Source organism: Eschrichtius robustus, chromosome 7 (genome assembly GCF_028021215.1).
Source record: "Eschrichtius robustus isolate mEscRob2 chromosome 7, mEscRob2.pri, whole genome shotgun sequence".
NCBI classification, from domain to species: Eukaryota; Metazoa; Chordata; class Mammalia; order Artiodactyla; family Eschrichtiidae; genus Eschrichtius; species Eschrichtius robustus.
This window is the reverse complement of record NC_090830.1, coordinates 128,666,868-128,679,831: the sequence shown is the minus strand read 5'-3', so window position 1 is coordinate 128,679,831 and position 12,964 is coordinate 128,666,868. Positions and strand designations below refer to the sequence as shown.

Below are 12,964 nucleotides of genomic sequence, written 5' to 3'. Positions count from 1 at the left end.
CCCTGGACAACAGTATCACTTTATTCATTCCCACCGTTTTATAGAAAATAAGTTTCTTAATAGATTGACTTGGCAATAGTAAGGTTTTTTGTTTTTGTTTTGTTTTTTTTCAATTTTTCTCTCTGAAATCTATCCTCTTTCTGGAAGTTGAAACAACACCCAATCAAAAGCTGAGATGGTATGATGAAAGACAATCCCCTTTTCAGAATATCCCTGCTTTAAAGCCACATTGCCTTTCTCCACTTTAAACCCCAAGCTTCTCAAAACTCTGAAGGAAATCACTCGCTCTTTGAAACTGTGATCTCTGCTTTTCCAGCAAGCGTGGCTTAGGCTGCCTCACAGAGCAAGTCCCATAGCATGGCTACCACAGGGACGTGCCGTTTGCTGAAAGTCTGGCACATGAGCCCTTCAGGGCAGTGCCGTTGGACTGCTTATGATAAACTGAGAACAAGATCTTTTGTTTCCAAAAGTAATCAATGTTTGTTCTTGTGTTCAAAGAAAACCAACTGTTCTGCAGGATGACATGCGGACATCGACTACCTTCCAGTCCCCAATTACCTGTGACCAGAACAGAAGCAAACCCATGTTTACCTAGAATGGGGAGTTCGTCTCCGGAGATCCCTTGGTCCAGAACCCCTGTGTCCACTCACCCAAATGCAACCCACGAAGTTGATTTTACTGAAGGGAGAAAGAGTGTGTACACAAAATGGGAGTCCACTGAGGTCACCCCCTCTGAGGTCTGCCACCTCTTGGGAGGAGCAAAGAGTCACACCAACCACTAGGCTTCCTATTAGCTACAATAAGAAATCCAGAAAACAGCACTGATGGTTTTTCTAAGTGGATATGGCAGCTCCCTGCAAGGCAGTCTCTGACCTGTCATAAAAAAGAGAAAGAGAACAGATGAAAATACTCCCCAAAGCCTAGAGGCTGGGGAGGATTCTGTGTCTGCCAAGTAGTAAAAATCTGTAACATTATAAGTACATCTTAAGCAAAAGATAGTAATAGCCTCTGTCAAAAAACTTGTCTAGCACAGACGGGACATCAGCCTCGCATTCGACAAGGCAGCTGGTGGCCAGACTTGTCAGGAGACGCATTTGACAGGGAGGGTGAGCCTCTGAAAGAAACACTTTTGTGGGTCCCGGCCTCTACTCTTTGTGGTCCAGCACTCTTCTAGCTTGAGTTATTCACATAAGACCTATTTCCCTCCCAAGTTCAAATGCAACAGTAGCTACAAAACTGTGCTGCAGTCCTCAGTTAACAGTTTGAAAGCCAGGATTAAGGTCTTCCCACAGAGTTTCACTTCTTACTGCTTATAATTTTTGAAACTCAGCGCCAAGTCTTTGGGAGAACAGAACATGTCTTAGAACAACAGAGAACCTGAGTGACCCCACAAGGATACAGATGGAGAGCAGACAGAGGCGGACCCCAGGTGAATACCATCCCAGGTACCTCTAAACAATGCCAGCACAGGAATCCCTGACAGTAAGGAGACAGGAAATCAATACTGCAGGCATTCCTCCAGCTGGCACCTACACTGCCTCCGAAACAGACTCACTTAAAACAAAACATGACTCCAGAGAGGAAGAACAAACTTGGACAGGAAGTGATTCCAAATGGATGCGTGACCTTAAATAACGGGAGTGACTGGAGCCTAGAAGCACTGTGAACCCTACACCGTCATGCAGGCTGTGCCCCTGGCCATACTAACCTCAGAGGGCATTTTAGGAAGCACGCCCAGGAGCGTGCTTTCTCTCAATCTCCCCCGTGACTCCAAAGCCAAACCCTCTCCATGAACCAATGTGTTCAGTCTAAGTCTCCTTTTTCTTTTCTCAGGGCTGCTGTGACAAATTACCACAAACCTGGTGGCTGAAAATGAAAGAAATTTATTCCCTCACAGTTCTGGAAGCCAGAAGTCCAAAATCAAGGTGTTGGCTGGGCCACGGTCCCTGTGAAGTCTCCAGGGGAGGCTCCTTCCCTGCCTCTTCCAGCTTCTGGTGGCTCCAGGTGTTCCTTGGCTTGCGGCTGCATCACTCCAATCACTGCCTCTGCCTTCGCGTGGCCTTCTTCCCTGCATCTCTAAGTCTCAATGTTCTTCTGCCTTTCTCTTATAGGGACATCTGTCATTGGACTTAGGGCCCTAAAGCCAGGATGATCTCATCTTGAGATCCTTAATTACATCTGCAAAGACTTTTTTCCAAATAGGGTCACATTCACAGGTTCTGTGGGCTAGGACTTGGACATACCTTTTTGGGGGCCATTATTCAACCCACTAAAGTCTCCAGTAAACTAGAGGAGAAAATGAGTTATTTAAATGAACGTGGGCTGTGAACACCTTGTTGTATTTAATCACCTAAAGCCCAAGACACTATCGTGTTAGAGGCTGGCATGAAGGTCAGCTAAGTGTCCTTGAACAAGTTGCTGAGTCTGTCTAAGCTTCACTGTCCCTGTACACAAAGTGGGGACAACCAGACCTGGCAGGGCTGTGGCACAGGTTGACGGAGATCCACTTAGAGGGCCGGGCACCTCTATATGGTTGACAGGCCCTAATCTCTAATGACTCTGAGCAAAACGCCCAACAACCACTCTGCAGGAAAGGCCGTCCAGTTATTCCCTGATCCAGCCACTATCAGGGTGTGTATTAGGTACTTAGAAAAAAGAGAAAAGATTAAGGTAACAGGCTCGCCAAAGCTAAACAACGATCAGACCTGTGGGGAATCAAGGACTCCGGATCAGGAGAGCAGGCTGTCCTCTCCCAGGTGGTCACCTGTGGGCCTGGTTCCTCTCCAATGATCCCAGAATCACCAACCTAAATTACAGCCTGCCACTGCCCGTGGACTCCCCAGGACACGAGCTGTGTCTCACTTATCTTTGTGTCCCCAACACCTATCACAGTGCCTGGCACCTCAGCCACTCAGTGAACACTGAGGGAACGAATGAAGACACAAACCAGAACACTCCGGGAACCTCAGCCCTGAGACTAAACAATGCATGGATGACTGGGGTTTATTTGAAGCATGATACCAAGTACCTGACAGATCCTGAATGGACTAAATAAGATAATGTACCTTAACATCTGGGCCTGGCATAGACGCTCCAGAAATGTCAGTGATCCTCATCGCTTATTTTAACCCTCACTCCAACCAACAGCGGAGGCCTTATTCCCACTTTACACAGCAGGCACTGAGGCACAGAGAGGTTAAGTCACAGCGCTAGAACCCGGCAGAGTCAGGATGTGTCACACTTTAAAGACCTGTATGCTTTGCACTATACCACACCGCACCTGATTCATGTTATTTATTCTTTGCTTAAGGCTGGTCCCAGCTCACATACCCATAATCAGACTATATATTGGGGAGGGTGTATGTTCATTTATATACATATACATATATACACTATATGTTGGTACACACACACACACACACACACACACACACACACACACTACCTTCACTGAAGGAGTAAACTACAGAGAACACTGAGCTGAAAGGCATAAGGTCCCAGGGAACATGGTTAATTCCCTTGCACTGTCAAGTTCTGATTGGTACTGCCAAAGGGTAAAGTGTCACATGTTACACTCTGCCGAGTTCACAACAGCAACATATACAATGTTTTGTAAACTCCAGAGCCTTGTCCTCAGGCTTATTATTTCCTATTAAATATCTTGTTTCCAAGCCAACCAGTGAAGAAAAATGAACCGTGCTCGACCTCCGTGTATCAACTCTTTTCTCTCCACCTAAACTCCCAAAGAAAGTGATCAGGAGACATGACCCAGGAATCAGAGTGTCCCAGCCACTGAACTTACAGGAGGAGTGGATGCTGGGGAAGCTTTTGCGGCCCTCGGACACCAGATCGGGGTCACCTGTGCAGTGCATTTCCGAGTTCATCACTCCATCTGGAAAGCAGCGGTAAAAGAAATCGGGGCGAGGTCTACAAAAGACACCATGGACATTTTCAATATAAAACGCTGCCATCACAAACAAACCCCAAGCTAACCCCGCTGTCCCCTGCTGTCCTAGCTCCTTCTTCTGCCATCAACAGCGCAGCCCGCCCCGCCCCAAAGACACTATGGGCTTAGGCAAAGCTCAGGCTTTGGGGTCAGAAAGATCTGGGCTGGAACTCCCACTCTGCCACTTACTAGTTTTATGACCTTGGGAAGGTCATGTAGCCATCCCCCACCCCAGCCTCAGTTTCCACATCTGTAAAAAAGGGAGATCAATACCTACCCAAAGGTGAGGTCCTGCAGGTCAAGTGAGATGACTTCCAGGAGCCACCTAAGCACAGGGCCGGCGGAGTAGAGGGTAGTTCCTGCCTCCAACTATGGGTCCGCTACTCGGAGGCTGCTTCCAGGACCCAAGCCTCCAGCCTCCTCGTGGCCCTGTATCTTGAATTTGGACGGCCAACTGCCTGCCCTTCCTTAAATAGCAGGTCTCACTTAACCTCACTGAGAGGACCTGAAAGCTCAGCTCCAAGATGCAGAGCACACGGTCGCCAGGTCGGCTCCTGGTCCAGGTTGCAGGGCAGGCTCTACAGGGAAGCAGCTACAAGCCGGCCCCGAGGCCGAGCCTCCTGCCACAATCACGGCTAACATGTACTGAGTACGTACTGCATACCAGACCCAGCACTAAGCACCGCCCATGGGTGCATGTTTTATTAAATTTTATTTTCTTTTAAAATTTTTCTTGGAGTATAGTTACTTTACAATGTTGCGTTAGTGTCTGCTGTACTGTAAAGTGAATCAGTTATATGTATACATAGATTCCCCTCTTTTTTAGATTTCCTTCCCAGTTAGGTCACCACAGATCACTGAGTAGAGTTCCCTGTGCTAAACGGCAGGTTCTCGTTAGTTATCTATTTTATACATAGTGGTGTATATAAGTCAATCCCCATCTCCCAATTCCTCCCACCCCTCTTTCCCCCTCGGTAACCGTAAGTTTGTTCTCTACATCTGTGACTCTATGTGTCATACGATTCTTATGACAACCCTGGGGCAGGCCCTCGGACCTCCTTCATTTCACAGGTGTGAAAATGAAGGCTCAGAAAGATTACACTACTGCCCAAGGTCACACACAACCAGTAAGTGGCAAAGACAAGCTCCGAACCCCAGCAATTGGATTCTTGTACCTACACAGCTCACCCCATGCTTGTCCACCTCACTCAAGTGTGGATTCTCACACAGATGTGTGATGGTGAATTACTTCACATTAATTCAGCTAACCTCTGCCGAACGCCTGCCGTGGACAAGGTCTTGCTAGCACTGTCAACACAATCCCCCTTTTCTGTACGAACTGGGTCACAGTTCACACAGACTGACTCACTGGTCCTCCAGCTCTGGGACCTGGGCCCACTAACAATCTATCGGTATCTGTAACATATCAATTATCAGTAATCTATCAGAACTGCTGGCTTACTGTCTCTCCCCTATGTGGCTAGTGTTTCTCCAAGTGTGGCTATTCACCTACTGAACCAGAACCTCAGAGTGGACACGGCCTGGGAATCGGCATTTTATCAGACCCCACAGCAACTCTAAGCCTGGAAAGTTGCAAGGACACTACAGCCCCAAGCCACGCACTGCCCGATCTGTATCCCTCTTCTGCCCCCTCGATGCCTGGCCAGCACCGCGCACCAAGTGTTTACATGATCACCGATGCTGCGGTTCCAAGAGGGGAACCAACCTGCCCAAGGCCAACAGCCAGTCAGGGCCAAGGTCAGGTCCTGAATTTGGGTCTTTTGACGGTTCGTCTCTACAGAGACTAGCTCACTTCCAGAGCAGTTGGGGGAGGAGGCAAGAAAAATGGAGAAGAGAAATCACTTCCCAGGGGAGTAAGAGAAACGTGCCATGAGCCAAAGCTCAAATGCCAATCCATATTTCTTATTCCAAAGAAAACGATAAATAAGAAAGCTTATTTATTTTTTGGAGGCCGAAACTGGCAAGTGAGTGGATGTCTGGTGAGGCGCTGGAACATCAGTGGATGGACCAGAGATGCCAGCTGGGGGCTCTGGTCCACAAGGAAGTGCACTCAGTGGACACTGCTTTACTATGGATGCCCTGCTTTCTGAAATACTGAGTTCGTAATTCAAAGGAGAGGAAAGATCTGTGTTGAGGACAGAAATCTCAGAAGGACAACAACTTAAGGGAAAACCAGAAGAGCTCAAATTTGTCCCATCCAGTGCCCTGTGGCCAAGGCTCCTACATAGACAACCTTGAGAATCAAAGTCGCTATTTGTTTCTTGTTTGGAACTTACCTTCCCACTATTAATTTAATAGTGTTTGTGCAGACTCCATTCAAAGCAAGAGCCAAGGACACGGCTACAAAACAAAACCAACAGACAGAAAAATAACCAGCGGGCTCGCAAATCAAAACCATCATCATCATCATTATCATCATCATCACCATCACCTCTGTTCCGTCACACTACTAGTTAATTTATGACCATAGAAATATGAGCAAATTAAAAAAGGGAGGCAAGTTTGAGCAGCTAAAGGAAAATGTAATTAGAACAGGACTTTGGAGAGTGACTCGTAAAATTCCAAGCCCCTGTGACATGAAATTGATCTCTCCTCCTTGACTGAAATTTTCAATATCACTGAGAAGCCCATCTATCATGTTCTGGCCTGATAGGAACAGATTTAATAGGACAGCATGTAGAATCTCTTTTACAGGTAGCAAGAAACATAACTTTTTTATTTTCTTCTGGCAATCTTCTCAGACACAATTCTAATCAGAGCAGCTGCTGGAATCCTACTGCACGTAGGACGTGCCCACTCAGCCATCACCTCCTTGTTGACCCGTCTCCTGCCGACAGCTGTCCACTTGTTATCAAACAAATCACCGTTTCTGAGAAGGTGAAGTGTCCCCAAAACCTCGTTCGCTTTTGAAAAGATTTGCCCAGGTGGTGCTTCTTGCCACCTAAAACAGTAGGCACTTCTGGATTACATCCTTTAAAAATAGACAGCACGGGGACTTTCTCCCAGCAGCTTGGAAGGACTTTGCTGGATGAAGCACAGATCGTCCAAAGGGTGCAGATGAAATGAGTCATGGAGCTTTCCCTGCAAGGACCCTGCACCTCTCTCCTGTGTTTATCAAGACTGCACAAAAGGCAAGTCAATGCGATGGAAGGCCAAATGTTTTGCATAAGCAATAAAAACCTATCGATGCCCCGTTCCATTGCTTTGTTGAATAATAAAGCATATGAGTTACGATTTCCCTTCGGCAAGTATTAACTGTTCAATACTAGCTGAGATTTATGTAAGAAAATAGCAGTGGAGGGCCATTTTCGGAAAGGAGCTGCCTGGAGCAATTCATGGTCATCAAGGGAGACAAATGTGTTATTCTGCAAACAGAAAGTACTGTGAACAGTCAACAGTCACCAAGGGCACAGGCCACTGAGGTGGAGACAGAACCCACCTGCTTTTTACAAGTCATGGGAAGCAAAGAGAACGGGAGGGACCAGTTCAAATGAACACCTTTGTCAAAGGGAAACTAATCCCCTAAGCGGGGGATGGGCAGCAGTGCCATGTCTGACTGTGGCAGCAAAGGCGGGATGGGCCACCGGTGGGGGGGGGGGGGGAGAGCAGAGCCTGAGCCAGCAGCACGCCACCACCTTTAAAATACCGAGCACGCAACTGGGGTATATAAACTGGAAGCAAGAGTGGGGGGACTTGGAGAGATATGATTACATTCTGCACGCACAGACCCTTCCTTCCTAAAACGCTGGCTTCCCTTCTTTCTCACAAGCTCACAGCACTGCTGAGAGGTCTCCTTTGCAGAGAGGAGGGAAAATGCCCTGGGCCACCTTCACTGCAGAATTCTCCCAGAGCCACGACAATTAACAGGCTGTGAAATAGCCCTGAAATGACAGGGGTCTTTTCTTGTCAGGGCTAGTCTAGCGGGCTCACTGTTGTGTTTTCCCAGAGGGGCCAGGCTCCCTCTTATCCTGGTCCTAGCATGGCCTCTGCACAGAGAAGGTCTCTGGGAACAAGCATCACTAGCTGACCTCCCAATGCCCTTGGGGAACCTCAAAGACTGCTACATCAATCCAGAACACCATACACGTCCTCAGCCTCGGCACCAGCTGGGTTTACTGGAGCACAGAGCAGTTCTCTGAAAAGCTTCAAGTAGCTGAGCTAGAAAATGTGTGGATGTGATATAAGCGCCAACAGCTGGCAGCTTCACTCTCTGATCCAAAAGCCTGAAGGAGACAGAAGAGAGTGGGGATCTGGAGCGACAATATTTAGGGTGGAAGTCATTGCAGCCTTCCGGAAGTAAAATGAACTGATTATTATGTTCATCTGAATAGCACAACCCCCAGGGGGACCAAGATAGGGGCCCTCTCACTGATACCAGAGGGAAGGCTGAGCTGAGATTAGACGCGTGACAGGCTGGCCAAGCAGGAAATGAATGGCGCCAATCATGGGGGCAGGGGGTGGCTTGTTGATTAACAATAACCCAGGGGGTCTGATTCCTAAGGGCTGTGTTTACAACATCCCACAGCACTGCGGGCTGGAGAGAAGAGTCAGAAAGACAAGCCAGACTGTGTCTGATAAAGAAATTCAAAGCAGTGTGTCATGTGAGTTGGCCTGCAAGTGGCCTATATGGAGGGCACTCCTGCTTATAAGCACCCCAGAGGATTAAGAGGGGCTTTTGTTGTTGTTACTTTTGTTGTTGGGAATTCAGCACCACAGTCCTTCCAAAACAGGGTTCTCCGTTTTACAGACCTGGCTGTTCCGCAGCCAAATCCCTTAGAGCCCGATGCTGGGTGGGGCAGGCCTCACTTGTCCAAGAGCAGATGCACAAAGGGGGCTGCTGTGGACAGGCAGATCAGGGGAGCTCTCAGGGTTCGGGTCTGCTGAAGATGCCTGGGTAAAGAAGGGACTAAACCACCCTCACTGAGAAAGTCCTGCATCCCAGGTAACGGTGGAAAAGCTACACACCTAGTTTTCTGTCCTTGGTTTTTAAAGATCACTCTCCCCAACCCCTACTTCCAAGGCTTCCTAAAAGCAGCAATTTAAAACAAACTGTGTACAATGGGAGGTTCTTCATCATTTTTACAAGGCAGGCTCTCATTTATCTAGGCAAACAGAACATCCAATAACTCCGCCTTCTCTGTTAACATATAGGAGGCCGGGTATGGGGTGCAATTTTGAGATGCCATCCTAAGGGAGATTTAGCTGAGAATGAAAGGTCTAGGGAAAGTTACTGTAAGCTACTCACTGCCATAACAACAGCCCAGCTCCAAAAGCGGGCAGTAAATTATAACCATAACCATGAAAGACAGTTCCTACCCACAGTCACATATCTTGGGACTCCGTGTCAAGGGAGCGACTAGAATAACAAGTGAAGCAGAGGGATTTCCAGGTCAACTGAGAGGGCTCCTAAAGGGACATCTGGGGGACCACAGTGATATCTGTCCAGATGCTCGAGCCACATGTGGGAGGGCACCTACGCCCTTCCTGGAAAACCTGACCTTTCCACCACCTCAGCTGAGGAGACAGAGACCATGTGACGACCAAAGCTTCAAATCACAGTTAAGCAGCCGGGGGTACACACCTGACTTCAGGGAAGGCATCCACAGGCGGGCCAGAGACTCGGGACTTTCGTGTCCAGGCTTGAGAAATGAGTCGAGCCCGAGTCTCCACCTGGGAAGTCTAGACCACGAGATGCAGTGAAACTTCCAGGTGGCACTGGAGCTGAACGGTCATACAGGTGTGGGCCAGGGGCACCCACCACTGCGAGCCCAAACCTCACACAGACCAAAGGTGCAGGCAGCAGAAACGACGTCCAGACAGGAGACTGAGGCAGGGAGTGAGAGGAGAGGATGGGCACATCGCAGCGAGGAGGGGTCATAAGGTGACAGGGGCGCCTCCACCCCTCGTGGCCTGGATACCTATTCCGTCCCCATGAGGCTCCTCTGTCCTTTTTTCCCTATTCTTGGATGTCTGTGAGATTGCTTATTATAGCCCTGTAACCAAACCTCTAACTTATTTGATGTAATTTCAGAGGAATTCTGTTCTTTTCAATTAGACAGAGCCTAACCAAAGCCTGATTATGTAAGAATGTTCCCTGTCCCTTTACTGCTCTGCCTTCCCTAGATCTCACCCTCATCTTCCTTCCCTTACAAAGAACAAGGGAGACCATGTTTCGCTACATTTTCATTTCCTCAAAGCCCAGTAATTAACAAACATAACCTTTACTGAAGAATCTCATATTTCCAGATTTACTACCTAACTGAATGGTGAGCCTATACAACACACCAACAAACACAATGTGTGTGATGGGTTGGGTAAATTTAACGTGTCATGTCAAAAAATAAACCTAATTCAGTTTTCCTAACCATCAAAAAGCTAAAAACCTGGCCTCCAGGTAGTTTATTTTGGTTGCTAAACAAGCCAAATAGTTTTGCTTTCTCTTAATGCTGTCATTTCTCAGTCTTTTGATTAATATGCAGATCAGAAAAAAATGGATTTAACCCTAAAAATGTCAGACTCATGTCACATGCAGATATGGCTCAGCTTGGGGAGAACTGATAACGATGGTGTTATAATCAATGGCAAAGATTGGAGCATTCTTTACATAATAACAGTTGATTAACTGCCAACATGTCCCCAAACTGAAGATGAGTTATGGAGTTTGTTTCCAATTTATATTATATTTTACATCTGCTTTTGCACATTTTTGCCTCTAGCCAATGGTGATTGGTCAAGGAGTCTGTGGTTGATTTTTGAATTGTCCTTAAATATGGGCCTATTAGCCACAAATGTGGGGTTGGACAGTCAGTGGTGACAAAGTTTCAGATTCACTTTCCCTTACAGCCAAGAGCTGCCCTTCTGGTGTGCCAGGGAAGCACAGAGCTCTGATGGCGAGTCTGACACTCACTTTCAGCACAAGGGACAGCGGCAATGGGCTGACCCTGAAGATAAGGTACTTACCATCCGTGCACTGGTTCTTCTTAGGGATAAGAGTTTACCTTGTCTTGTGTTTCCAAACTTAATTTGACGAAGAGAAAAATCAGCTGGGTGCAACTGAGACTTTCAAAATCTAGCGACCTACATAATTAAGTTCAGCCCCATCCCTTAAAGCAGGAACTGTGAATACTCTACCTAGGAAGGCTTCCTTAATTTCAGTCTTGTCTGTTCGCCGGATAATTTTCACCACACAAATAACAGCCAGAGGTGTGAGGAAAGAAATTGCCTGGAAGAAATAACAAATGATCCCTTATGAGGATAGCAGTTTGCTATCAGAGGGCTGATTGATAATTAGCTACAGTTAGCTTCGTTTAAGACTCACTAGTTGAATGATCTTACTGAACTCCTGACCTCAAACGAAGAAGGATTTATATCTATACTTAGAGACTCCACAGACTTGAAAAGTCAGAGGTCTGATTATGGGTTATAACTGATTTGTAATTGCTGGGAGCCACGTTTAAAGTGGTGGCTTTTTAAACAGAAAAGAACAGTCCATAATTATAATGACTCATCTTTGCCAGTAACCCTCCTCCCGTCCTCCCCAGCAGAGGCGTGGAAGAACGCTTGGCCTCCCATCCTCAGCACTCTGGCAACATGGGAGCACATGGGACTTCCTTAGAGTTGATTGATTCATTCCCCTTTGATGTTCTTTTGTTGAATATTCATTTCCACTGCAAAGCAGAGGTTAGTCCTTTTCCATGAAGTCTCTCCTCTTCCCTTCCTCCATCTCCTTTCTTCCCCCGGACCAAAGCACTCAGGAGTGCAGTAAGTGCTTAATGAACCAAGCTGGTGGGATTCAGATGCAAGCGACACTCACTACTGAACCTTCTATGAGGCAGGAACTACGTTTGGGTACCGTCAGGTACTGGAGTCTCTTAAATCCTCACGCTGGTTTTGTGACAATTCTTTGCCAGGCTTGGGGACTACAGGATGTGCCCAAGGACACACAGCTGGTGAGTAGCAAGGCCAGGCTTTGGAGGCCAGGTTTTCTGCCTCTCATGTCTAATCTTTACTCAGCATTCTATAATTAGTACATTGTTTTCAACATTCCAACAATCAAGAAAAAGTTATTTATGTTATTTCCTTATGATTATAACGTCTCAGGATAACAATCAAAAGGGATTATATATCTCACAAGTCTACAGTCGGCTCACAGATGGTGGGAGCAGTGAGGTGTGTCACTATTAACCAACAGCGTTCCCACTTCGGGAAATCTCCACCTGGGCTCTAATCGGTGTCACTTTTTGGAGAGGGGCTTTCTAACAGGACTAAGGCATGGCTAGAAGATACTCTCCTTTTTTAAAAAACAGAATTCATCCAAATGCACACAGTCTTTCAAAATAATTTCGGATGCCCTGCACACTTGCTACAGCCAGACTGCCAGAGCTCAAGGCATCTTGGGAACTCCTCTTTGGGAGCTGTCTTCAGAGACAGTTCCTGAGACATGAAAACCGTGCTCCTTACTGACTGGTTTCTTTCTGACCACAAATGGTAGTAACCAGCTTGATGAGCCTCCTTATCGGCAGTGGCCCTGAATGACCTGGCTATTAAAACGCCACATCAGTAAGTCCTACCGTCACGGAGGGTACTCAGAAGACTGTGACACAGGTCTAAGGGCAGCTGTACAAGAGAAGATTCAGAACTGAAGCAGAGGATTTCCCCAGGGGCGACTCAAAAAGGCAGCACTCGCTTGTGAGTTAAGAGTTCCAGCAAGTCTGTGAGTTTCCACGCGTGCCTGGGTGGCTCTCACACCTGAATACCAGCCGGGCTTGTCACAATGCTGCGTCCCTCAAACACTCATACAGGACAGGTCTGGGAATCTACACTGTGTAACAAGCATCTCAAATGATGCCGGGGACTGAGAAACACTGCATCAGTTTTGACTCACACGTTCAGTGTTTAGAGAACAATGGCTGAAGCCCCTGCTTATGGAAGTCCAAAGTTACGGTCGAGGTCAAAGAAGTCCTGAGCTTTCTGTCTCCTCTCACTTTGGGCACCATA

The 12,964-nt window shown here is 47.2% G+C and overlaps 1 protein-coding gene across 1 annotated transcript in view; it reads right to left on the bottom strand.

Annotated features, from left to right (window-relative positions):
• Positions 1 to 12,964, bottom strand: part of PLPP4 (phospholipid phosphatase 4) — a 188,300-nt gene that overhangs the window by 54,131 nt on the left and 121,205 nt on the right. Inside the window, exons 3-5 of the mRNA XM_068549071.1 lie at positions 11,099 to 11,189; positions 6,244 to 6,307; positions 3,803 to 3,927 (exon numbers count right to left, since the gene is read on the bottom strand). Of these exons, the coding sequence (XP_068405172.1) occupies positions 3,803 to 3,927; positions 6,244 to 6,307; positions 11,099 to 11,189 (280 nt within the window). The remainder of the gene's footprint in view (positions 1 to 3,802; positions 3,928 to 6,243; positions 6,308 to 11,098; positions 11,190 to 12,964) is intronic.